The sequence below is a fragment of the Homarus americanus genome, unplaced genomic scaffold (genome assembly GCF_018991925.1).
Source record: "Homarus americanus isolate GMGI-L3 unplaced genomic scaffold, GMGI_Hamer_2.0 scaffold37032, whole genome shotgun sequence".
NCBI classification, from domain to species: domain Eukaryota; kingdom Metazoa; phylum Arthropoda; class Malacostraca; order Decapoda; family Nephropidae; genus Homarus; species Homarus americanus.
This window is the reverse complement of record NW_024731852.1, coordinates 9422183-9447100: the sequence shown is the minus strand read 5'-3', so window position 1 is coordinate 9447100 and position 24918 is coordinate 9422183. Positions and strand designations below refer to the sequence as shown.

Here is a 24918-nt window from a genome sequence, read left to right as displayed (position 1 = left end):
ATGGCTTCCAAGCGCCCATCAAGTGCTACTGATGCTAGTGTAGTGAAGAGGCAACGTAAGACCATTACCCTTGCTACGAAAATGGATGTATTAACCCGATTTGAAAAAGGGAAACGAGCTGTGGACATAGCCACTGAGCTTCGTCTAACCCCCACAACGGTGCGTACTATCCGGACCAACGCTGACAAGATTAAGGTTAGTGCTGGAAGTGGTTCTTCTCTGAGTACTACTAAGACAACTCGTACTAGAAGCACTGTGATAGAGAAGGTGGAAAAGATGCTGGCAATGTGGATGGAGGACCAGAATCAAAGCAATGCCCTTGTGAGCCTTATGGTTATCCAGCATAAGGCCACATCCTTGTTTGACAACATGAAGGAAACAGAGGGTAAAGGATCGAAGGAAGAGACCTTTACGGCCAGCCAAGCTGGTTTCAACGATTTAAGCGTCGGTATAACTTCCACAACATAAATATGACTGATGAAGCTGCCAGTTCAGATACGGTTGCTGCCGAGACATTCCCGCCAACAATGGAGGAGGAGCAAGCAGCGGCAGAGGAACCCCAGTCAGAGGAGGAGGAGGAGGGAGCCGCAGACTCAGTGACTCACCACCCTGCAATTCTCTTGCCCTCCTCCACTCCCACCCTCCTCCTCCACTCCCACCCTTCTTCTCCACTCCCGCCATCTTCCTCCTTCACTCCACTACCCACTCGCTCCACCACCAACGCTCATCGGTGAGTACCAATACAAACTTAGTACTGTTGTTCTGTAAACTATTTTCTATATAAATGGCAATGATTTACTGTATATGTAAGTTTTTCATGGGGCAAAGGGGGGCTGGGGAACGTAACTCCCGTATTTTATCTATTTCTTATGGGGAAAATTGATCCGCATAACGTCGCATTTTCAGGAACGTAACCCTGACGTTAGGCGAGGATGCCCTGTAATTGTATTTCTTTGTGGAATTATTATTTTGTTAATTATTTCTATGCATTACTGTACTTGCTCTCCCAAACACAAAAACAGCCAGGCAGCCTGGCGACAGACTGCATGTGTGTCTCCGAGCACTTTTTATGAAAAATAATGCAAATAAAATAAATTCTAAATGAATTATTTATAGGAAATAAGTATTATGATCTGTAAATATATGCATTACTGGCCATCCCGGACACAAAGGCAAGCAAAAAAGGGCCACGAAGTGCGTACGTGACCACGAGCGCTCGCATCAAAACAACAGTCCCCTTATCTCCCTTGCTCCGCGCTGCATTTTTCTCGCCACTGCGGCCCCAGGGAAGTTTCTAGAGGGTAAATATATAGTTTTTCTTACTTCTTTTTTATTGTTTTATCATTTAAAAAGGTTAAAAATTATTTTTGGAGAAGTTGATTTTTCTCGATTTACCCCACGTGGGGGATACGGCCAACGGCACCCCGGCCTGGGGCGCAGGGGTTGACTAAAGATTTTCCATTTTAACTGATCTTCCAATTTTAATGGTATTTGGCGGACCTATATAAATATGCGCATGGGTAATTTTTTCGTGTTGTAAAGCCTTGAAATATACAATAACCCTTGAAAACTGCAATATATGCAGTGACATTCAGTATCTTGTCATATCTTAATAATATAATAGCACATGGTGTCTGTTCCAGATGTATTGCGACATAACATACACAGTGGCCTCATGCACAGAACAAGAGGCTCACAGGTATGCTAGATTCCTCCTGGGCACTTTAGAGACTGTCATGCACTGGCATGCATCTCATACAAATTATGAGAAAGAGTGTGCCAACTACCCAGGTTTTGTCACCAAATACCGTGTGTCACGACAGGAAGCCAATGATTATGTCGACTATGAGAACTACCGTCATGTGGTTCACAAGTGGCACTACAAGATAACAAAGGTGAGTTGTTACTTGAAGCTGCCATGACATGAATCTTCTTTGATTTGTTAACTTTTGTGTTATTCTTTGGTTAAATTTGACTATCTAAGCTGTCATTCTAAAAGGTGTTTCAGTATATATCATTGGATAACAATTGTAGACTAGGTGGAAATTTTGGTGCCTTGGGAACGTAAACCTCTACGGTGTTTAGAACACATCTTGTAAGGTGGCTTGAAGAAACATGTGATAATAAATAACAGAATCTGTTTTGCTTTTGATAATGGCCACCCTGGACCACAGCAGGAATAGACTTATTAGGATGAAATACAAAAATAGTGAATGGAGAGGAATGTTTGGCAGTTGGGAAAAACAAAAAGATGAAGTCGCAAGTTATCACTTTCATATTTTCCAGGCCTTGGTAACATGTCTGGAGAGTGGCGACTACATTCAGATTCGTAACGCTATCCTTATTCTCCAAGGAATCATCCAGCGCTTCCCTGCTATCACCAACCTCGCTGCTGTCATTGAGAAGAGAATAGAGAAGGTAAAATTCTTTTTTGTGTACCCAGAGGAGATACAGATTGCAATTTCCTCAAGCTAATGTTATGTCGCCAGTAAAGGTAAAGAAAGCATTCATAATTATATGTTGTAAAAGGTTTTATGACAATCTAGTGTGAATGCTTAAGGAAAGACCTCTTGGAAAATATTTTTTATGGTCTATAGGTAAATCTAGTACTGTATATTATTGTGACTTGGTAGAGCTACTCTCTTCTTGCTCTATGTAATGTGATACTGTTAATTTTGTAATTCTAAAGTGGCAAATCATATTCACGGAAAAATCCTAATTTACACATTGTTTTGGTGGGTTGTAGATGATAGGACTGAACATGTCTTGTGTTTTAGATTTCTAATACAGACTTTTTTTTAGGTGAAAGTGGAAGAGCGTAATCGCCGAAATGATCTGTATGTTCTGGCAAATAGCTACTCAGGTAGACTAAAAGCCATCAAACCAAATCTCATGCCAGAGACAGAGTTCCATATAGTTCCGAAACGTCCCCAAGCAGCTAAAGCTGTCAACGGAACACAAGAAAACTCTCATGCAACTTCAGGAAATGAGTCTAAGTCCACTGGGGAGACAGCAGAGAGTAAGGTGGCAAAGGTTGGTGATGTGGAGGTATGGTAAATTTTGTAAATGCTGTCCAAACTACCCTTGACCATAAGTAGAATAAAATGTTATTTCAATCTTTATCAGGGATCACTTTAAGTGTGGAGCTTGGCCATAATTGATTTTCATCTCACTAGCCATAAACTTTTATTGCCTTTGTAAAATCTTTATCCACCCTTTTTCAAAGTTTGTAAAATCTGAGAAGTTTCATGCATTTAATATGTTTGCAGATCTGTTGGTGATTTTTGTAAAAATATTTTTATGTGTATGAATAAATCAAGTACCCGGGTATGTACAATACCTGTAAATACATTTTTTGTGAACTTGCAGTGTTGTACAGTAAGATCTCATATTTCGCGTGATTTCATCTCGCATTTTTGAATTTTGCGAGCACTACCTAATGTAACCAAGTCTTATATTTGGCATAAAATATCATGAATTTCGCTAGATCCAGCAAGCTGAATGCTGGCACCGTCTTGAATGACCTCACAGCTCTCATACCAGTTAGTCATTTCTGCTACAGCGCGTGTTTTGTCAACGCGAATTGGTTGAAACATGATTGATGAATAGAGGAACGCTGTTTGTAAAACGCGAACTTTTGCAAACGAATGTTGGCTATAGCGCGATTACATCCTCAATGTTTTAAGCGTGGCGCGGGGTTATGCAATGTTTACATCACATGTTCAATTGATTCGTGTCTTGTATGCGAAGTGTTTTTTGAGAGGTACTCTGTAAATTTTTTTCATTTTTTGCAAATTTAGCTGTTACCCATAAATACTGTGTGAAAAGAATAAGTAAAACGATTGTTTCGCAGTGAGGACTAATAACGGTTTACATCACGTGATCAGTTGAATCGTGCGGTTTCTGTCGATTGCTCCGCGATTTTTGCTGTTTTCTCCAATTTTGTTGTGTTTGCGATGAATATGGAAAAACTGGGTAAGAAGAATGTTTCCGAGAAGCGTTCTGGTGATCGAATTGCCAGTGGTGAACGTAAAAGAGGCTTACAAGAACGCAACTATCGCGTTGTAGCCTGCGCCTTCCTAGCTACCGCCCGGGCTGTTATTGTGTGTTTTTTGAGTGGTGCTACCACCTGTCGAGTCAAAATAATGGCGTCTACCTCTACTGGGGGTCTTACTAGTGCTGGTGGGGGTGGGACAGACCAACCTAAGCGGCCAAATAAGGAAAGGAAGAAGCGGACTATCATAAAGGAGTTAAGTTTGCCAAGTACTCGATGCAGGATAAGCAGCGTGTGATTAAGTTACTTCAGGAAGGCCTAAAATCTAGTTTCCGGAAAGCACAGTTAGGTCGATAAAGGCAGAATTTGTATAATTTTGAGGTTAGAAATGGGAAAATCAGAGGTTGGTGTAGAGTGGCCAGTCTATATTGTTATTTTTCCCTTTAGTTTATGTATTTGAATTTGGTGCAATTTTTCCTGTCTATATTACTCGCAAAATACAAGATCTTGCTGTACTTCTCTTTTGATATACAATGCTGTATATCAGGAACAGTGAGTTAGTCGAGGCCATGAACAAGACCATTCACAATTTTAGCCCCTGAATGTCAGTTAAAGTTTCACCCCTCAATTTAGCCACCCTGAAGTAGTGATCCCTGTTTATACATTGAATAACTTCAAATAATCAAGCTTAACTTAGATAATGAATATGATAAAACCCTCCCAGGTCCCCTTTTTTTAATTTCTACAATACCAAGTGTATTTAAGCATTTGTTTAATGTTTATATGAATTATGGGTAATTAATCTTAATAATTTATTTCCAACTGTACAAACAATCTTCAGAAGTTCCAAATGATGGAAAGTTTATAAATTAGACAAATGTGTATGGAGTACACTTTATGGGTTAGAAATTAGTTTAGTATTGAGTGTGAGTCACTAGATGTAAACAATAAAGCTATACAGTGGGTCCTCATTATTTGTATTTGTTCTGTTCTTAACACTTTTGTCACCCCAAGAAACTCCTGTTTGCGTAACGATGATGAAAATATCGCCATCGACTTAAAAAATTCGCAATAATTCTATTTATCAGTTCTTAAAGAAGCATTAAAATAAATTTGTACTATATTTTTCAGAAATAATTTTTTAATGGTTTATTAATTACAGTAAATATCAAACGGAGACAGCTCTTCAGCTGATGAAAACATGGTTTCCCCCGCCATCAATAGATGGCAGTATGAGTGGGTACATCATGTGTTAGCAGATACAGTGACCCCTCGTTTAACGAACGCCTCGGTTAACGAAATTTCGGTTAACGAACTGCCTTCCATAAGGATCTTCAATTCGGTTAACGAACAAAAATTCGGTTAACGAATTTCTTACGAACCGACCTCAACATGTTTTCGCTTGCACTGACCGGGCAACCAGCTTTAGTATCAGTCCGCCAATACATTAATCGGTTCTAGGGCTTAAATTCCTTACTATTTTAGTAAATATCAAGAAGTTTATACTATTCAATAATTTTAAAAGTTTAATATTCAATTTTTTAGTCATTTTAACGATTATTGAACATAATTGAAGGTAAAGTGACTAGTTTAATGCGCGGCATCCAGCCTCTTAACACAACAAACAGGCGTTAGTCTCTCTCTGTTTTCACTGGAGGTAACATCTTGCTTGAGACTCTCTTCAACTAAACACTTTTTTTCTGTGTTTCCAAGCAAATTATTGGTAATTTTGAAATATATTTTACATATTGACAATATATAATGCAGTGCAGTGTTGATTTAAAGAAAATAATCTTGAATTACACCAAGAGAGCTAAAATTTTATGGGTGAAATGGCGCCAAGGGGTGACTTCTCTTCCACCCCAATGCCTTCTCTTCTTCCTTCTCCTCCACCCCCATTCTAAATCCCATCATCATCATCATCATCATCATCATCATCATCATCATCATCCAGGAGCCTTCTACAAACACACCTCAAAGTAAGTGAACTTTTCTACCATTTTTGTTGAATTTAGGAAATTTTCGGTGAGCTGGAACCAATTACCCAAAAACCCATTGTTACCGGTTTCGGTTAACGAACTTTTCGGTTAACGAACGACCTTCTGGAACGGATTGAGTTCGTTAACCGAGGGGTCACTGTATTTCAGATTATTGTACATTTTTAATACAGTACTGTATTTGATATTGTATTGTTTCCTGCAATTTGCTAAAAGTTAGAATATGAAATATGTGAATAATCATGGATTACTTTACTCTTTAATAGTGCTCAGTATATAAGTTATCAGATATTGTCATTATATAAAATCATATGTAAACAAAGTAAACGTATCTTATGCAAGCAGCATAGTAAAATTCTGAATTTAACAGACTGCCGGCATTAACGAACATCCCTTAGACCCCCAATTTGTATATGTATAATCAAGTATAGCACAAATAATGGATATGTGGTGGTAAAAAATACTATCTGCATCACTGAGTACACGTATAGTGATTACATAAATAATGAGAACCCTGCTGTATGTCTTAGGTCTTGTTTGAAATATATAAAAGTGTGTCTCATTGTCTATGCATGTTATGTCTTATACTGTACTGATATACAGTACTGTATATGTTATTTGTTATATATATATATATATATATATATATATATATATATATATATATATATATATATATATATATATATATATATATATATATATATATATATATATATATATATATATATATATATATAATACCTAGACCCCCAACTTACGACGGGTTAGGGACCAAATCCAGGTCAAGTCCCACAGAGATATTTTTTTTTTAAATAAATAACTCAACAAAGTACAGTACAGTAAAAGTAATGAATAATGAGGAATGGATACAGTACAGTATAAATAATAAGGAATGGTTACAGTGTGACTGAGCACTTACCTTTAATGTAGTCAGCTGAATGCACATAGGGCCTAATTTTCTAATTATACATGGAGACTACATTAACTGGAAACAGTATAGAAATGTCATTAAATTTTTTTTAATAAAAACTGAGGCGGCTGTGTCCCGACGGTCGTAAGTCAAGCAGTCAAGTCGGGTCTGTCTGTATATATATATATATATATATATATATATATATATATATATATATATATATATATATATATATATAATATCAATTCTTATCTCATCACACTTTTCTTCTAAACATTGAAATCACAGATTATCTCACCCATATCTGCATGCCTGCTTGTTCTTCTCATAGTAGTTTTGTCTTAATACCTTATGACCTCATGTACAGCCTTATGTCCTCCTCTAGGCAGCTTGAGTAATACACACTAATCTTGGCAGGTTGCATATTCAGGAGACCCTAACCGTAAGTGGCAGGGTACTAGTTCAGTGATTAATTCTACACTTGGTACAACTCTGGAAGATTAGATTTACTTCCCCATCACATCCTTTGCCCTTAAAAAAGGCAAACAGGACAGTAACCGTGGATGGTAGGAGGCTGTCAAGCCATGATGTCATGCTAATATTTATGAGCATGGATCAGTCATATATGAATCCAGTCTCAGTCCTCATTTTTTGGTCTACTCACTAACCCATAGGAAGGAGGGGGGTATAGAGACCTGCTGAATTTAAAAATAATTCCTCTAGCCCACCGGGCTAGCAAATTTTTAAATCCACTATCCCATACTTTTTTTTTTTATGTGTGGGAATGTCTTGTAAGAACTCATAGTGGTGGAAACAAATGTTGCTGCACAAAATGGATACATTGTAAGCCTTATTGGATCATATTAGACAGTCCATGACTGACAGGCCCATGCTTGTGATGGGGATGGAGTGCAGCAATTAGGTGTGTGACTATGACATGGATGATGGAATACGTGCTCATCCTCTGCTCTTTTCACGGGAGAATTATCATACCATTGATTTAATTTTTTTTACAAAAATTTTACCATTTTTCTGTGGCTGAATGCGTGTTGGACTGTTAAAGCCTGGGCTGTCAGCTGATGAGTCAAACATATACACATGCTCCCGTCATCACCTATAAAGCAGGTTTTTTTTTTATTGTTTTTTGTTAATCTATTGCTAGTGTAAAATATTGATTGCTGTGTCCACTCACCATGTTGGTGGTGAGTAAGCTGATGAGTTGTTAACAACATGCACCTATTCTCATGCAGATTCTCTCTAGTTTTATTTTATCTATCAGTATAGAGAAACTGGGGGTAAATTAGAGAACTGTTCAATACAAATTTTGTTCAGTATGAAACCTTACAAAATCATTGGGTCTATTTACAAAGTCTCCTTCACTTTCGCATGAATCAAAATTATCACTTGCCACAGGCAAGCGGGTAAGTATGATTGGGCAGCCCTGGGTAAAGAAATCACCTAGCAGTGGGATTACTATAATATAGGATTTCAGGATCAATCTTCCCTTTACAGCCTGATCCCCTCAGCTAGGCTGCTCAACCTTCAAAGGCTTGTTTGAAAAGCAGGTGGTGATGCTTGACTACTTCCCCAAATGCTAATGTGACATGCACCCTACAAGGGGAGCTAGTCTAACTACATAAGGGAAGGTACATCAAAAGAAGACTTATGTGCCGGTATATAGTATTACCCTAGGCCACACAGCAGTGTAATGTTGTGCTGGATCCCAAGAAATAACAATATAAAATCAATTTCCAATTCTTTTTATGTAAAAGACATAGTGTGCCTCTATGTGAAGGCCAGAATGTATACAGTGGTCCCTCGGTTAACGAGTCCTCGGTTAACGAGATTTCGGTTAACGAGTTACCTTCCATAAGATTCTTAACTTCGGTTAACGAGCAATCCCTCGATTAACGAGTTTCTTACGAGCCGACCTCCACATGTTTTTGCTTGCATTTGGCAGTCCACCAGCTGTAGCATTAGTCCGGCCACAGTAATCGGTTCTAGGGCTTATATTCCGTTTCTTTTAGTAAATATCAGAAGTTTATACTATTCAATAATTTTAAAAGTTTAATATTCAATTTTAGTCATTTTAACAATTATTGAACAAAATTGAAGGTAGGGTCACTAGTTTGTAGGCGACCATCCAGCCTGCCAACACACCATACAGGCCAGTCTTTGTGTCTTTTCAGTGGAGGTAACATCTTGCTTGAGACTTCAACTAAACGCTTTTTTTCTGTGTTTGCCAAATTTTTGGTCATTTTGAAATTTATTTTACATATTGACAATATATAATGCAGTGCAGTGTTGATTTAAAAGAAAATAATCTTGAATTACACCAAGAGAACGAAAATTTTATGGGTGAATGGCACCATGGGGTGACTTCTCTTCCACCCCAATGCCTTCTTTCTCCCTTCTCCTCCACCCCCATTCTAATTCCCATCATCATCATCATCATCCAGGAGCCTTCTACATACACATCTCAAAGTAAGTGAACTTTTCTACCTTTTTTGTTGAATTTAGGCAATTTTCGGTGAGCTGGAACCAATACCAAAAACCCATTGAAACAATGGTTTCAAGTTAACGAGCAACCTTCTAGAACGGATTGTGCTCGTTAACCGAGGGACCACTGTGTTCAAAATTGTGCCGATCATTTTGATGTCTCGGCTCCACAGCCTCTTACCTGTGTTGGTGACCTTTGCCTCTAGTTCTCCCTATTCATTGTTGTGATGGGTAGGTAGAACTAGTCTAATGATTAGTGCCAAGGATAAAATTGTTCATAGGCTCAATATCCATCCACTAATGCTTAGGATCACTTGGGTGTACAACCTTCCAGGCTTAGTGTGTGTATTATCTAGCTGCTCAACTGTAAAATTGGATATCAGATTTAATCCTCCCTGTATCGTACCCTCCCAGAATATTCAGTTCAATGCTTAATCTAAATCTCATCCAAGTAGATAGTCAGAGATATTGTTGCTTGTGTTCACAGATGGTTGTGGCTGATTCCACCAATGGTGATGTAGATGCTAAGGATGATAAAGAGGACAAGGAGGTTAAGAAGGCAGACGTATCCAGGTAGGTTGATGACACAATAGACGTAAAGTATCCTCCCAACTACAGTAATTATAGTCTAGATTTAATTTTTTTTAATTAACTTATTTGCTGAAATGATATGACATTAAAATAATATGACATTGAAATACTGTAATATAAAACACTAACACTAAATCAATATAAACACTTTGAAAAAGTAATACAAAAACATTTGGAGTAATATAGGCTCTAAAAAAATAATGTACAATACAAACACATTTCATATAATTTGGACACTGACAATGATATAATATTGATACTGAATTACAGTAGGTTCTCAAATTTTGCGAGTTTTTAATTCACCTCTTTTTATTTGGACACAAAAAGAACTTGTACACAATTTCAAATTTCAACGGTAGAAACTCAAATTTTGACGGGTTTGAGCGGCCCGCCAACATTCAGACGTGCACAATCGTGTAAACAACATCATTTCTCTTATGTACAAAAGATTCATTATTGTTTATTACTGAATGTCTTTTTGATTGAATTAATGTTTATGTGTGCAAATTGAACAGTACAATTCATTAATAATACGTCGAATATTAAAACACACGAGGAGACGAGACAGCATTGTTTTCATTAATGTTTACAAAACCAGTGACTGACTGGTTCTACATATATAACTGAAGAAAATAAGACCTTGGTTGTAGCTGTAGTAAAATTAATGTCAAAAAATTAATATGGTTGTTTTAAGTAACATTATTTAATGTTAATAAATGGAACAATAAAAGTAGCTAACCATTAATGGTAAAGAAAAAAAGTGAGAACATTTGTAAGTGCGCACATGTGAAAACATATCGTCATTACTCTACATAAGAATATGAAAGCAACACTTATTTACTGTTCATATATATTTTAAATAATGTTTCTGAATTTAAAACAAAATTTCTACCCACCAGTGGTGGTAAAGCTGAAACATAAGGACAGTTAATGTTGTTGTGTGTGTTTTTACTCAGATGACGAAGTTGCCAAGTCATCAGGTTCAACTGTAGCTGAAGCTGTAGGCCATAAAAACTTTTTCTGTGTTGTTTTTAGTTTTTTATTTAACTTTATCTGTATTCTTTTTGTTGGTTTATTTGGATGTTGCTTTATTACAGGTAGTAATTCACCAAAAAAGTAGGGTAAATAAGGCAAAATTTAACCAAACATCAAAAGTACCAGACTCAAATTAATTTTCTCCATAGGAAGTTGTATTTCAATTTGGACGATTGAATTTCGCGAGGTTTTTACAGTCTAAATAGGTGTCCAAATATGAGAGCCTACTGTAAGGTAAACATTTTGTGATCATTTAGACACAGTGAAGTAACAAAAACATTGAATTAGCTTACACATTCTCATATAATTGAAAGATTGAAACACTATCAAACAGTACTGTATAGGCTGTCAGGGTCTTCTAACATACAATAACTTTTTATTTTAATTCATAACCCTAAATTATTTATTTTACAGTAAATCCTCCAAAGATAAAAAGGAAATTAGTGAAAAGAAATTGACTGATGATGTGGAAATTAAGAAGGAAGAAAAGGAAAAGAAAGAAAAAGACAGAGACAAGAAGGAGGAACGTGAGGAGAAGTCAAGGAAGAGGTCTAAGGAGTCTAAAAGATCAAAGGTACATCATCTGTCTAACTGTCTGGAGTCAGTGATTAAGATATGTTAAATATGTCTTTGTCTAGAATTGAAAAGTAAGATATGTTCAGTAATAGCCATTATATTTCTAAGGAGTCATAGTTATCTCGATATGTCCTATAATTCCATAGGTCCATGGAAAAGAAATTTATCCAATTATAAACTCATGCAGTGGATTAAGCAGTACAGTACTTAAAAAAAAATCCAACTGATGAAAGAATTAAATATCCAGTTATGCATTTTCCCAGTTGTCATATTCTTGTGAACAAGATGGGATTAGCAATTGAGAATTCTGCAATCAATATATAAGGTGCATCAGTGGCAGAAATCTTAATTGGCCAATCAGATGTGTATCCTCGGGTAATTTAGCTTAAGGATGTCCATTTGTTATTATTTATTAAAATTTAGAATCTCTTGATAATAATATTATATTTTTACAGTATGAGGATGAGGAGTATGGGGAAACAGAGCGAGATGAGCGATCTTCTGGAGTTATAGAACGGAGCGGAGAGCAGCGTTACATCCAATACGTCATCAACTTCAACCAAGATGGAACCACCTGAGGCTTCTCCAAGAGGTATGTTATTAATATTTTTTTTTTGAGAAAGATGTGTTAATATATTTTTTGAGAAATGTGCTTTTTTTTTCCATGATAACAAGCAATAGAGACAAAAGAAGTGATAAATTCAAAATAAATACAGTAAACCCTTGATAACTTGGAATTTCATATAACTCCGCATGGATATGGTTTCAGATTTTTTTTTTTTTTTTTTTTATTTCTCGAGCATTAACCCATTCGGGCACAGGTCATTTTTAATGACCAACATCAAGGCCTGGGGGCAAAAAATATAATAAAATAATAATAATAATAATTATGATGACGATGATAATAATAATAGTAATAAAATTAATAAAAATATGAAAAAATAAATAACAAAAAATAAAAATTTATACAAATTATAAATAATAACAATAATAATATTAATAAAGAGCCATAAATATATAATAAAAAAATTAAAATAAAATTAAGAGTGAGAAATGATATACAGTATGTATGTAGTGTTGTTAAAGCAAGAGAAAAAATTTAGACCCTGCAATTGTGTGTAAATGAGGCAGAAAGTCAGATCAGCAACCTGGGACTTGGTCACAATTTTCGTGATGCCATATAGCAGTAGGGCCTACCATTAGACAACGCATTATGCTTCCAATATCTTCCCAGGCGGTAATTAGTATAACTTGGGAAATGCCGAGATACAGTCTATAAAATTATCTGGGAAAATCTCGGCATATCTGGCCACCTGCATCACCTACCATGCCTCTGTGTCACCTATCATGCCTCTGTGTCACCTACCATGCATCTGTGTCACCTACTATGATGGTTCATTCTTTGCTTGCAGTGATGGTAAAAAGTGTTACTTTATTACATATAGTAATTACATGTACACATATGGGTCGATAATTTTTTATTGTATTTTTGTAGGAGGGGGGGAAGTGCCATGATAAGTCGGAATTTGGAATAACTCGGCAAGGCGAGAGCCTTTATATGTGCCGAGTTGTCGAGGGTTTACTGTACTAAATGAAACAAGGAGAATTAAGGTACTTAAAGATAACTTACCTTAAATTTGACAACCTATAGGTTTATTTTCCTTCTTTTTTACAGGGTCAAAGCGACGCAAGACTGAACATAGCTCCAAGGTCAGTATGAGGGTTGTGCGTGACCGAATAGTATTTACAGTGTTAGTGTTAAGGGGGAAAGTCTGTTTCATCGAGATGTGCTGTTCCTGCTGGTGGCCCCACCAAGCTGCTGCTGCTGCTGCCGCTGCTACTGCCACTCCTGCTCCTACTGCCATTGTCCCTACTGCTGCCACTGCCACCGTCCTTGTCAGGTCTCAGGTCTGCTACCCGTTCCCCCTCCACCTTGATGAAAGTACTGCGGTCGTTTCCACTACCATCCCGACCTGCCCGTACAATATGTGATGTCGATCGCTGCACTATGATTCATTCCACTGCCATACCAGACAAATGGATGCTTGCTCATATCAACTTATGTCATCTCGTAATATTTTAACACAGACGTTTGTTTCAACTGTGAAGAAATGCAAAAGACAGTCATTGAACTGTAGATGGAAGTATCTGCCTTGTTACAATAATGAACTAAATCTAATCAGTTTGCTCAGAAATTAATTGAAAGCGCACAAACACTACAAAGAAGTCTTGCCTTTTAATCCTCTTCCTACAAAATATGTGTTGGAATTGTCAAGAACAACTCTATCCTCAGACTCCAGAATGCCAGTTCTGTCATTCATAGAAATTTCCTCCAAGTAGATTTGAAAAGACTAGCAAGAACTCTTGAGTGTTTTTCCTATGGTCTTCCTTGGTGCAACCTCTGTTTTTCTGCTACAGTACTGTCGTGTGAGATACATCATGGATTGAGAAAAATTCAACTGATCAACTTGATACAACGTGCATTGTTACCAATATAATGTACTGTATTACAAAGCTCGTGGATGACTTTACCATCATAGATGTGCCAAAACTGTGGAACATGTGATATGTTTTGTTGGAAATTGTCCTAACCAAGCAAGCAAATCTACTCAAGTGTTCAGTCATCATCATCATCATCATTCTACTCAAGTTTGCTTAATTGTTAGCAAAATTTAAAACTGAAAGCAACAAAGAGATTTTGTGTGTGTGTGTGTTGTGTGAGAGGAATAATGAAGGTTTTAGTGTAGTTATTCTTTCATTTGAGCTGAATGGATCATGTTTTCATTTTCTCTGACAAAATCACTGTGTAATTTGCATCTTGCATTTTGCACTTAATGGTTTGATTTACATTCTTAATTCATTCACATCATAAGTTTTGTAATGGTGATTAATTTGATATCTTGTTTTCGTGTAACATATGTTATTGATTATTAACTTTTGCCTGTATTGAACGCTAATTACCATATGACCTGTAATGGGTGTTACAGTAGTTAATTAGACAGCAAGAGGTACCTCAACAACAGTAGGGAAGTTATTGCATAAATTTTGCAATATTCTGACAAATTTTGAATAACTGTTGCATTGATTTAAAAATTTATGTTGTCAATAATGATCATGAGACTTAATAATAGATAATTGTGATTTATTATGCTGGGCATTATATTATGTATAAAGGTCCAGAAGCAGCATATCATTATCTAGTCTTTAGTTTTACTATAGTGATTAAAAGGAATTAGAAGCTTTTCTGTATTTATATATATATATATATATATATATATATATATATATATATATATATATATATATATATATATATATATATATATATATATATATAATATATATATATATATATATATATATATATATATATATATATATATATATATATATATATATATATATATATATATATATATATATATATATATATATATATATATATAATGATGTGGTTACAACCCTGCCCATACAAAATAATAATAATATCCCATACATAACAAATAATGTAAATTTAAATGAAGTGATGTTAAACAATATAGAATAATGAGAGTACTGTACAGTAATGTAAAAACTGGGATTTTAGCTACAATTTTTTGGTAATGAATATATCGGGATCCTGCCTAAGTTGAGCGATTGTAACTCAGGACATAGTACTGTACAGTGAACCCTCGAAGATCCGGACTAAAAGGGGAGACCACCTGTCCGAAAAACCGATTGTCAGTGGCCTGTGCCTGGTTGCTAATTTCCAAAAATCTTCCCGCGAATGTACTATGTATGATAAATAAAGATAAGAAAACGCCCAAAAATACAATACCTTATTTTACGGCATATTAGACGCACCCCCCATTTTAGTAGGGAGTATTTAGGAAAAAACTATTTGGGTGTATTTTCCTCCTGTCATAGTTTTCTTAAAATAACATATACAGTACCAGGAAATGTGAGGAATAAATAAAATTAATACCAATAAATAAATATAAAAAAATATTGTAATGCCAAATCAGTAAATAAAAGCCAAATTGAAGTTTAACGCTGTCACCATTTGCAAACACTCCCTTCTTCATCATAGCAACGGAGACCAGCTGGGACGCCGATTCTCTGGCAACGCTCCCCACCCCCTACACTGTGCTCTCCTGCTCTCTCACTGAGCCAGCTAACTAGTGTGCAAAGAAATGTATATTCCATGTACGTGTTTGCCCTTAGGACAATTATTTCATTACTTTTTTCACATTATGTATGGAGGATGGTGTGTGCATGTAACTGAGTAAAAATAAATGAAGAAAGTTATGTATATCTACCCGAAGATACAAGTTACAAAACAACCATAACGCCTCACAGCTTGGCCCAGTTGCCTAGTGGTTTGAGTAACGAGTCTAACCTAGCTACAAAGCCATGATTAATCACTATTTAACACTATTATATCAGTAGACACTAATAATAAAAGTGAATCCAGTGACATATGGCAGGGAGTGAGGAGAGTTACAACAACAGACTCCTCTCTAAACTAGCAGTCACTTACTTGCTCTCGTTGGCAGGCGTACAATCGATATACATACATTGTAGTCTAATTTGAAAATGGTGATGGGCACAGTGATAAACAAATTATATAAACCATGCATTTACCTACGATAACATAATATTAAACATTGTATCATTACTAGAGTGAAAGAAATAATATTCCCACAAACAACAATTGACAACTCTGTTTATGTTTCCTGCCTTGGCACCTGTGCCCCACGTGCTGACATCTTACACGGCCTAAGATGATCTTTGCTCTGTTTTGAGAATGCTTCTTAGCTCCTGGAGCCCTCAAATTTTGTCCGAATCTTTCAAACGGATTTACCGGGTCTGAATCTTCGAGGATTCAATATACGGTATGTACAATATATCAGTTATGGCCTCCTGTTCGACTAGAAATTTAAATACATCACCTCCAATGATAACATGGTTTATTTTAACTTGATAAAACTATGCGTGCCAATGGCTTCATTTTATGATCTTTGTATTTTTCTGTTATTTACCTTAAACTTTTAAAATAATACTTAGTTGCATTAATAATTGGATTTTGTAAAAATTCGCCCATTACATGTCTTCAACTTCCATTATAAGCTTTTGCATTTTTTGCACATTCCTCAGGATTCCATGAAGTTCAAGTAGGAAAGTACAACTAATCTTGATATCAGGGATTGTATATAAAGATATAAAGTACTGTACATAAAGTAGTTTGAACTGTTAATACAGTATAGTACATATTATTTGAGTACAAAGTGTGTTGAGGCTTGTTAAGTATGATTGCACTAATTGGTTAAATGAATGATCAAATTTTAATAAGCTTGCTGTAGAATCCACTCCATCATAGTTATGAGTCAAGATTTTTCTATCTTCATCCTGTTTGGTATGTTCTAGAAAACGTTCTGCTTCCCTTTTGTTAGGAATATGCTCTTGAGATGGTCAACAGTTGATACAAGATAAGACGGCAGTTGAACAGCTTCTAAGCCTCAAGAGTTCATGTGACAAGAGGATTATTGGATGTTGACTCCAAAATGATGCCCATTCTGAATTTCATTGTGATTTCCTTATGATTTTGCTACACATACCAACAAGAAGGTATGGTCTTGGTACACCACACACGCTTGTCATCACTGAACCCTCAGTGAAATTCTGTAATGATTTGTGTTGAACAATTTTAATATGGAAGGTCATCGTAAGCCCTGATCAATTTGAAGAAACGTGTGTTCACTGTGCAACAAGAAGCATTTGCTAATATGATTCAGATATGTAACATTTAATTTAAGATGGTTACTGATAGTACTGTACTGAAAAGAAAGATATTGGGTTGAACAATGTTAATATGGAAGGTCATCATAAGCCCTGATCAGTGTGAAGAAACATGTGTTCACTGTGCAACAAGAAGAATTTGCGAATATGATTCAGATAATTATGTAACATTTAATGTGAAATGGATACTGAGAGTACTGAAACGAAATATAACTCACCATCTGTCAAAACTTGTGAGGTTAGAAGTCATTAGTGCATTCATTATTTTTTATAACTACAGGGTAGCTAGAATAACTGATAAGGTGTATTGAAACAAATCAATACTTGTTGAATTTACTTATTATGAAACCCAATTGGGAAAAACTGGTTTAGTAGCTTACAACATTGAATATATATTGAAAGTTTAGAAAACAAAAATACTGTATGTAGAATTTTAGATACAAGTGATTAATTTGTGCGATAGAGATTAGAGATGTGTTCTTTAGTTTGGTCTGAGCATATGTGGCCAAGTGTACATTTAGAGTAAATGTAACCGAAAGACACCGATACGTTATGGGCAATACACTGTAGGTACTATTTAAAGTCACACAATATAGCTAAGGAGCAAAAAGATACTAAGTCCTTCTCCCAAAAATATAACAACTGGATTATGATAGTACTACAACTTTGTGTTGTCTGTCACATACAGATAGGTTATAAAAAAGTCACAAGTGCCTAAGGAATACTGTACTCTGCAACTCTGTATCATTACAGTAGGATAAGGTTTTGCTATGATGAGATATGTATAGTCACAGGGGATGAAATAATCCACTTTGCATAATTTTATTTATGGCGAAAAGTGTTCTGCAAACCAAAAGAATAAAGCATTAAATGTCAATATTGCTAGTTCTACCCATTATTTCTTGCCCTGTTGAAAAGACAGGTAAGGGGGGGGGGTTGTATTAAATCAGTACAGTACTGTGATATTCTGTAATAAATATTTTTGTAGGTGATACTTTGTAGTGTGCAGTGCAAATGATCATGTCAGCAAATAGAAACTTGTGTACAGTACAGTACAGTATTTATTCAAGTTGGCCTCTGTGATTTTATAATTGAGATTTAGTGAAGTGAATGTACAGTAAACACTTATTTTTATGCTGAAGAAAAAATTTGTGTTTATTAAATATATTTGAAAAATAAAGAATTTAATGGGTGCCAAATGATGCAAAGTGAATGAGGTTGGCAAATTCATTCTTAAGAAAAAGAGATTTGGAAAATTGGAAATCTGAGACAATGATGTTAGCAGTTTCATTTTTAAGAAAAAACAATTTGGAAAAGTAGAAAATTAAGACAAAGTATTAGTTATTCAAGAGACAAATCCGATAGTGGAGATGAAAATTCATGTGTTTCACTGTTTTAACTGTAAAGGCAGAAGAAATTTTTGGAAATTAACAAATGCAATGAAATAATGCACAAAAAGAATTATACACTCATCAGTCATTAAGAAGACTCAAATGTAAGGAACGTTACAAGTGTCAGTTAAAACACATTACGTATACTGTAGACGCTTTGAGAAACAGTTGTGCGAAAAAGACATCTCGATAGGAGGGCAGCTGATGTGTCGTGAAAGTCTTGGGGAAAGGTCTTAACTAGCAGGCTATAGGAAGCTGATACACCTTGATTGTGGCAGACAAGATATTGTTCAAAACACTTAGTCACAGAGGTAAGTGATGCCATATTTTTTATACTTGTACAGTATGTTTGCTTAATTAGTTAACAAAATATATCAGTGTAATTATTAAAGTGTTTTTGTACTGTTAGTTTATTTGAGCTGCTCATCATTATTTTTTCATACATTATAACTAAAAAAAAATCTGGACACAGCTTATTAGTTTTATAAGTACAGTTATTGTTTTAATTTATTTATTATTAAATTTTGTACTTGAGTCCTTCATAATGATTTATTTTTATTATAATTTATTTGTTACCATTATTATTACAGTACTGTATTACTATTTTAATGAAAATGGGCTTAATATCTAAGCTCTTTGGAATTCAATCCCAAGAGACAAGGGTTCAATCCGCTGTCAGGCAGAGTTGGTTAGTTTTTATCTTCTGTAATGTGTACTGAATCAATCAATTGCCATATTAGTGCTCCAAGCCTGAGGGTTTACTGGTACACCCCACAGTGTGGGAAACTGCATAAAGGATGTTGTTATAGCAACAGCAATAATTTCAGATGATGAATCATATATTGTCCATTTAAATTAATAAATTTTCTGGCCATTTATGATCTTTACGGAAGGAACAATTTATTCACAATGTTACAGTCTTGTTAAGATAAAATGAGGTTTTGTTATTACTATACGTATTGAACTGTCAGTCTATTTACTCTTCCTTCTGCCACTTGTGGCTCATAGATTGCCTGGAGATAAAAGCAGCCACCTGCTTACTGCACCCCCCCCCTTCCCCTCACACATGTATACTGTGATGTATATACTGTACTGTACATTCAGTATACTGAGTATACTGTACTGTATATGTTTATTCTAAACTTGACATAATAGAAATGCTCTTTGCCAGTCATAGTTTTGATAGTCTATAGTGTTTTAGATCAGTACAGTACATTAATATTTCCATTTTAGATAAACCCATTATTTATATTAAGCAAGATCAAGAACAGTACAAGATTGGAAGTGTTCATCAGAGCAAAGACCCATATGTACAAAATTTGAACCTTTGTTGGAGAAAAATCTAAAGTAAATATACAGTACAGTACGACCAAACATTGCTGCTCCTAGTGCTGCTTCCATTTGAATTTGAACAGTTATATTATACTCACTGAACTTTCCTCGGTTTTCCTTGTCTGTAATATAAATTGTTCTAACTTGCCTTACACTCAAGCCATTTTCCAAGTTTCTTCAAAATTCTTTCTCCTATTCTTGTGAAATTTTGTTCATACACACACACATGGCTGAGGTATTTAATGAATTATGTATACAGTATTTATTGAAGGTCAAGGTGTGTTTTAACTTTGAGAGATGATTGGATTGATAAGTTCTTTTTTACCAAAACTGCAATTCATTTGCAAAATTTATAAAATTAAAATTTTCCATTTTTTTCTATGCCACTAAATCGAGTGTGGTATTATATGATAATTCTATCAAACAGGTTATACTGATAGTTTCCTTAGCTTCCTCCCGCCAAGTAACTTGGTAGTCCTGTACAGTATACATAAAATCATACATTCATCCATAAGGAGGAAATAAATCAGTTGATTTTAAGGTCATTAGTACTTCCATGTACTCATAGCACTTGCTGATGGTGGAACAAGCCTTCAGTTGTCTGCCACCCTCACAAGGAGATAATGCAAATAATATTTTTTTCTGCCACCCACAAAGAGGACACATGATGGATTCTGCATGTCTCATATATGATCAATTTGATCTCTACAAAACATGGATTGCTCTACATCCAGATACCTTTTCCACTAATACCATTTAGTTTGATATCCTGCCTTGGATATTTTGCAAAGCATGAAAGCTTAAAAAAAAGATTATATTGTTTTCCTTTTTTGCTTTTGACAAATATATTGGCTTGCCTTCCTTAGGTATTTTTAACACAAAGATCAATATTTTCACTGCTCGGATATTGGTTTTTATATTTTAATATCTGTTTTAGAGACCACACTGAGCTTCTTTGACCTCATTTTCCAAAAAGGTGTGATCAATCTTCATTAGCATCCATTCCAGTTTTTGGATGTATTGAAAATTGCCTTTCATCTTAACATTGCCATTGTTAGGTTGTTGTTTTCTTCTACTTTAGCCTTTGACTACCGTTTAGTCCTCCTTTTATAAGAAACTTTTATCAGTTTATTTTCAGCCAACAACCAGCTGGGTAGCCATGTTATCACCAAAATTATCAAGCTTGGGCACCTTGGTGTGTTACCTTAGGTGTCTAAACTTAATTTATTTCTACCACATTTTCCAACTCCTTTCAAAAGTTTCTGTGAAATTAGTAAACCACGTACATTATATTAACGATGTACACATACAAACATATCTGCACACTGCTTAGATATTTTAAGGAATTTGTAGAGATTGCAAAAATCAAAGAGGCCAAGTGCAGTTAGGTAGATTTAAATCAGTATATTGTGCAGTACAGGTATTTGTAAATATGGAAGAAATTATTTTATTAAATATGAAGGAGTATCCTGTATATAAGTCTGTACTGTACTGGTAAAATTAATGTGGTTTAGTTTTACCTAACTTAGAAATAAGTGCCAGGTTTATATACGGTACATAGTTTATTTCACAGAGGTATGGTCGGAGTAAAGGTAATTACAGCTTTTAAAATTTTTCATATATGTACTGTATATACAGTACTGTATATTACTGTATATATATACAGTATATATATATATATATATACACACACACAATTGGGTCTTCATTTACGACGAACATTGAACTCGCCATGAGTACCTGAAAACGAGAAACGCCAGAAATGAAATAAACAGAACATATGGGATTAATTGAAATAGAGACTGACCCACCATCAACCTCACTTTTCCGACACGCAACTCTTGTAGTAAAATAACATCGTAATTTTATGATGGTATGTACACACAATTAATAATTAAGAAATATCAATAATAGGTTTTTAAACACTTACATTAGTAGAAAAGATGACAGGGATGGGAGTTGGTCCGAGGCAGAGGGCAGATTATTGGCCCTCACCTGTATCACTTGTATCAATTGATCATTATCCACCACAGAGGCTTGCAGGGCCTTGTCAAACCCCAAAGTCCATATAAGTCCATATCCTCACTATCACTGACTCTGGGTCGGTTGTGGTGGGTAATCAGTGAAGAACTCGGTAATATTTTGATGACTATATATATATATATATATATATATATATATATATATATATATATATATATATATATATATATATATATATATATATATATATATATATATATATATATATATATATATATATATATATATTTTTGTGTGTGTGTGTGTGTGTGTGTGTGTGTGTGTCAAGTAAATCACTGTAGGTGTTGATTCAGGTATATGCTGATAATCACAAGGAAAAAAACACGAAATTTTGGGAACTCTGTGTGTTTCTTTTTCCTTGTGGTTATATACATATATATATATATATATATATATATATATATTAGATAAAATCACATATGTGATTTTATCAAGATTTATCTTATCCACGTTTTCATTGTGGGTCTATATATATATATATATATATATATATATATATATATATATATATATATATATATATATATATATATATATATATATATATATATATATATATATATATATATATATATATATATATATATATACACACACATACATACATACAACAGTGACCTCGCTTAACTAACATCTCGGTATCTAACTCGCCTTCCATAAGGATCTTCAATTCGACTAATGAACAAAAATTCGGTTAACGAATTTCACTAACCAACTCAACAAGTTTTCGCTTGCACTGGCGCCGGGCAACCAGCTTTAGTATCATCCGCCAAATACATTAATTTGTTCTAGGGCTTAAATCCTTACTATTTTAGTAAATATCAAGAAGTTTATACTATTCAATAATTTAAAGTTTAATATTCAATTAGTCATTTTAACAATTATTGAACATAATTGGTTAAAGTGACTAGTTTAGTGGCATCCAGCCTCTTAACACAGCAAACACACGTTAGTCTCTCTTGTTTTCACTGAGGTAACATCTTGCTTGAGATTCTCTTCAACAAACGCTTTTTTTCTGTTCCAAATTATTACGTCTTTGAAATATATTTTCATATTAACAATATATAATGCAGTGCAGTGTTGATTTAAAGAAAATAATCTTGAAATACACCCAAAGAGAACTAAAATTTTATGGGTGAAATGGTGCCAAGTGACTTCTCCACCCCAATGCCTTCTTCTCCTTCTCCTCCACCCCCATTCTAATTCCCATCATCATCATCCAGGAGCCTTCTCACACACACACCTCAAAGTAAGTGAATTTTTCTACCATTTTTTAATTTAGGAATTTCGTGAGCTACACCACTACCCAACAACCCATTGAAACAATGGTTCTGTTAACGAACTTTCGAGTAATCAACGACCTTCTGGAACGGATTGGAGTTCATATATATATATATATATATATATATATATATATATATATATATATATATATATATATATATATATATATATATATATATATATATATATATATATATATATATATATATATATATATATATATATATATATATAACACACTGTATATAGTGACTCTCGCTTAAATCTAAATTTCGCTTACCTAACCGCTTCCATAAGGATCTTCAATTCAAGAAAATTTAAAAATTGCTAATTAATTTCATAACCGATTTCAACATGTTTTCGCCAAATTGGTCGGGCAAACCAGCTTTAGTATCAGTCCGCCAATACATTAATCGGTTCTAGGCTTAAATTCCTAACTATTTTAAATATCAAAGTTTATATTATTCAATATTTTAAGTTTAATATTCAATTTTTTAATATTTTAACAATTATTGAACATACAAATAAAGGACTAGTTTAAAGCGCAACATCCAGCCTCTTAACACAGCAAACAGGTTAGTTCTGTTTTTCACTGGAGGCATCTTGCTTGAGACTTTTCAACCAAACGCTTTTTTCTGTGTCCAAGCAAATTATTGGTCATTTTGAAATATATTTTACATATTGACAATATATAATAATGCAGTACAGTGTTGATTTAGAAAATAATCTTGAAATACACCAAGAGAACTAAAATTTATAAGGAAATGTGCCATGGGGGACTTCTCTTCCACCCAATGCCTTCTTCTTCCTTCTCCACCCCATTGTAATTCCCCATCATCATCATCATCATCATCATCATCATCATCATCCAGAGCCTCTATATACACACCTCAAAGTAAGTGAACTTTTCTACTTTGTTGAATTTAAGAAATTCGTGACTTGAACCACTACCCAAAACCCATTGAAACAATGGTTTGTTAATCAACTTTTCACATAACGAACGACCTCTGGAAACGGATTGAGTTCACAACTGACGGTCACTGTATATATATATAATATATATATATATATATATATATATATATATATATATATATATATATATATATATATATATATATATATATATATATATATATATATATATATATTTCATAAGTCTAATAATGCATGACTGCTTGTATCCTGGTGGTCCATGCTCTCGTCACAGTCATAGGCTCGTGGGCCGAGTTCAATCCTGGCGGGTTGAGGTATATATATATATATATATATATATATATATATATATATATATATATATATATATATATATACATATATATATTAGTTGCAATTCATTTAACGCTGTCAATTGAACCCTAGAGGGTCCTATGAAATCATATGTCAACAGAACATATGGGATTAATTCCAAGAAAACCAGCCCGACCCCCAAACTCCACTTTTAACGACACATAACTATGGTAGTAAAAATTTTATCTTAAG

The 24918-nt window shown here is 34.5% G+C and overlaps 1 protein-coding gene across 2 annotated transcripts in view; it reads left to right on the top strand.

Annotated features, from left to right (window-relative positions):
• The window catches only part of LOC121868042 (THO complex subunit 2-like), a 75056-nt gene that overhangs the window by 28538 nt on the left and 21600 nt on the right, over positions 1-24918 (top strand). Inside the window, exons 21-27 of one of the 2 annotated variants that reach the window (XM_042368299.1) lie at positions 1644-1895; positions 2287-2418; positions 2803-3033; positions 9894-9979; positions 11447-11606; positions 12064-12200; positions 13284-13318. In XM_042368299.1, coding sequence (XP_042224233.1) covers positions 1644-1895; positions 2287-2418; positions 2803-3033; positions 9894-9979; positions 11447-11606; positions 12064-12186 — 984 coding nt within the window. In that variant the 3' untranslated portion in view covers positions 12187-12200; positions 13284-13318. Of the gene's footprint in view, positions 1-1643; positions 1896-2286; positions 2419-2802; positions 3049-9893; positions 9980-11446; positions 11607-12063; positions 12201-13283; positions 13319-24918 lie in introns of both variants that reach the window. The other variant, XM_042368298.1, reaches the window with a different exon arrangement.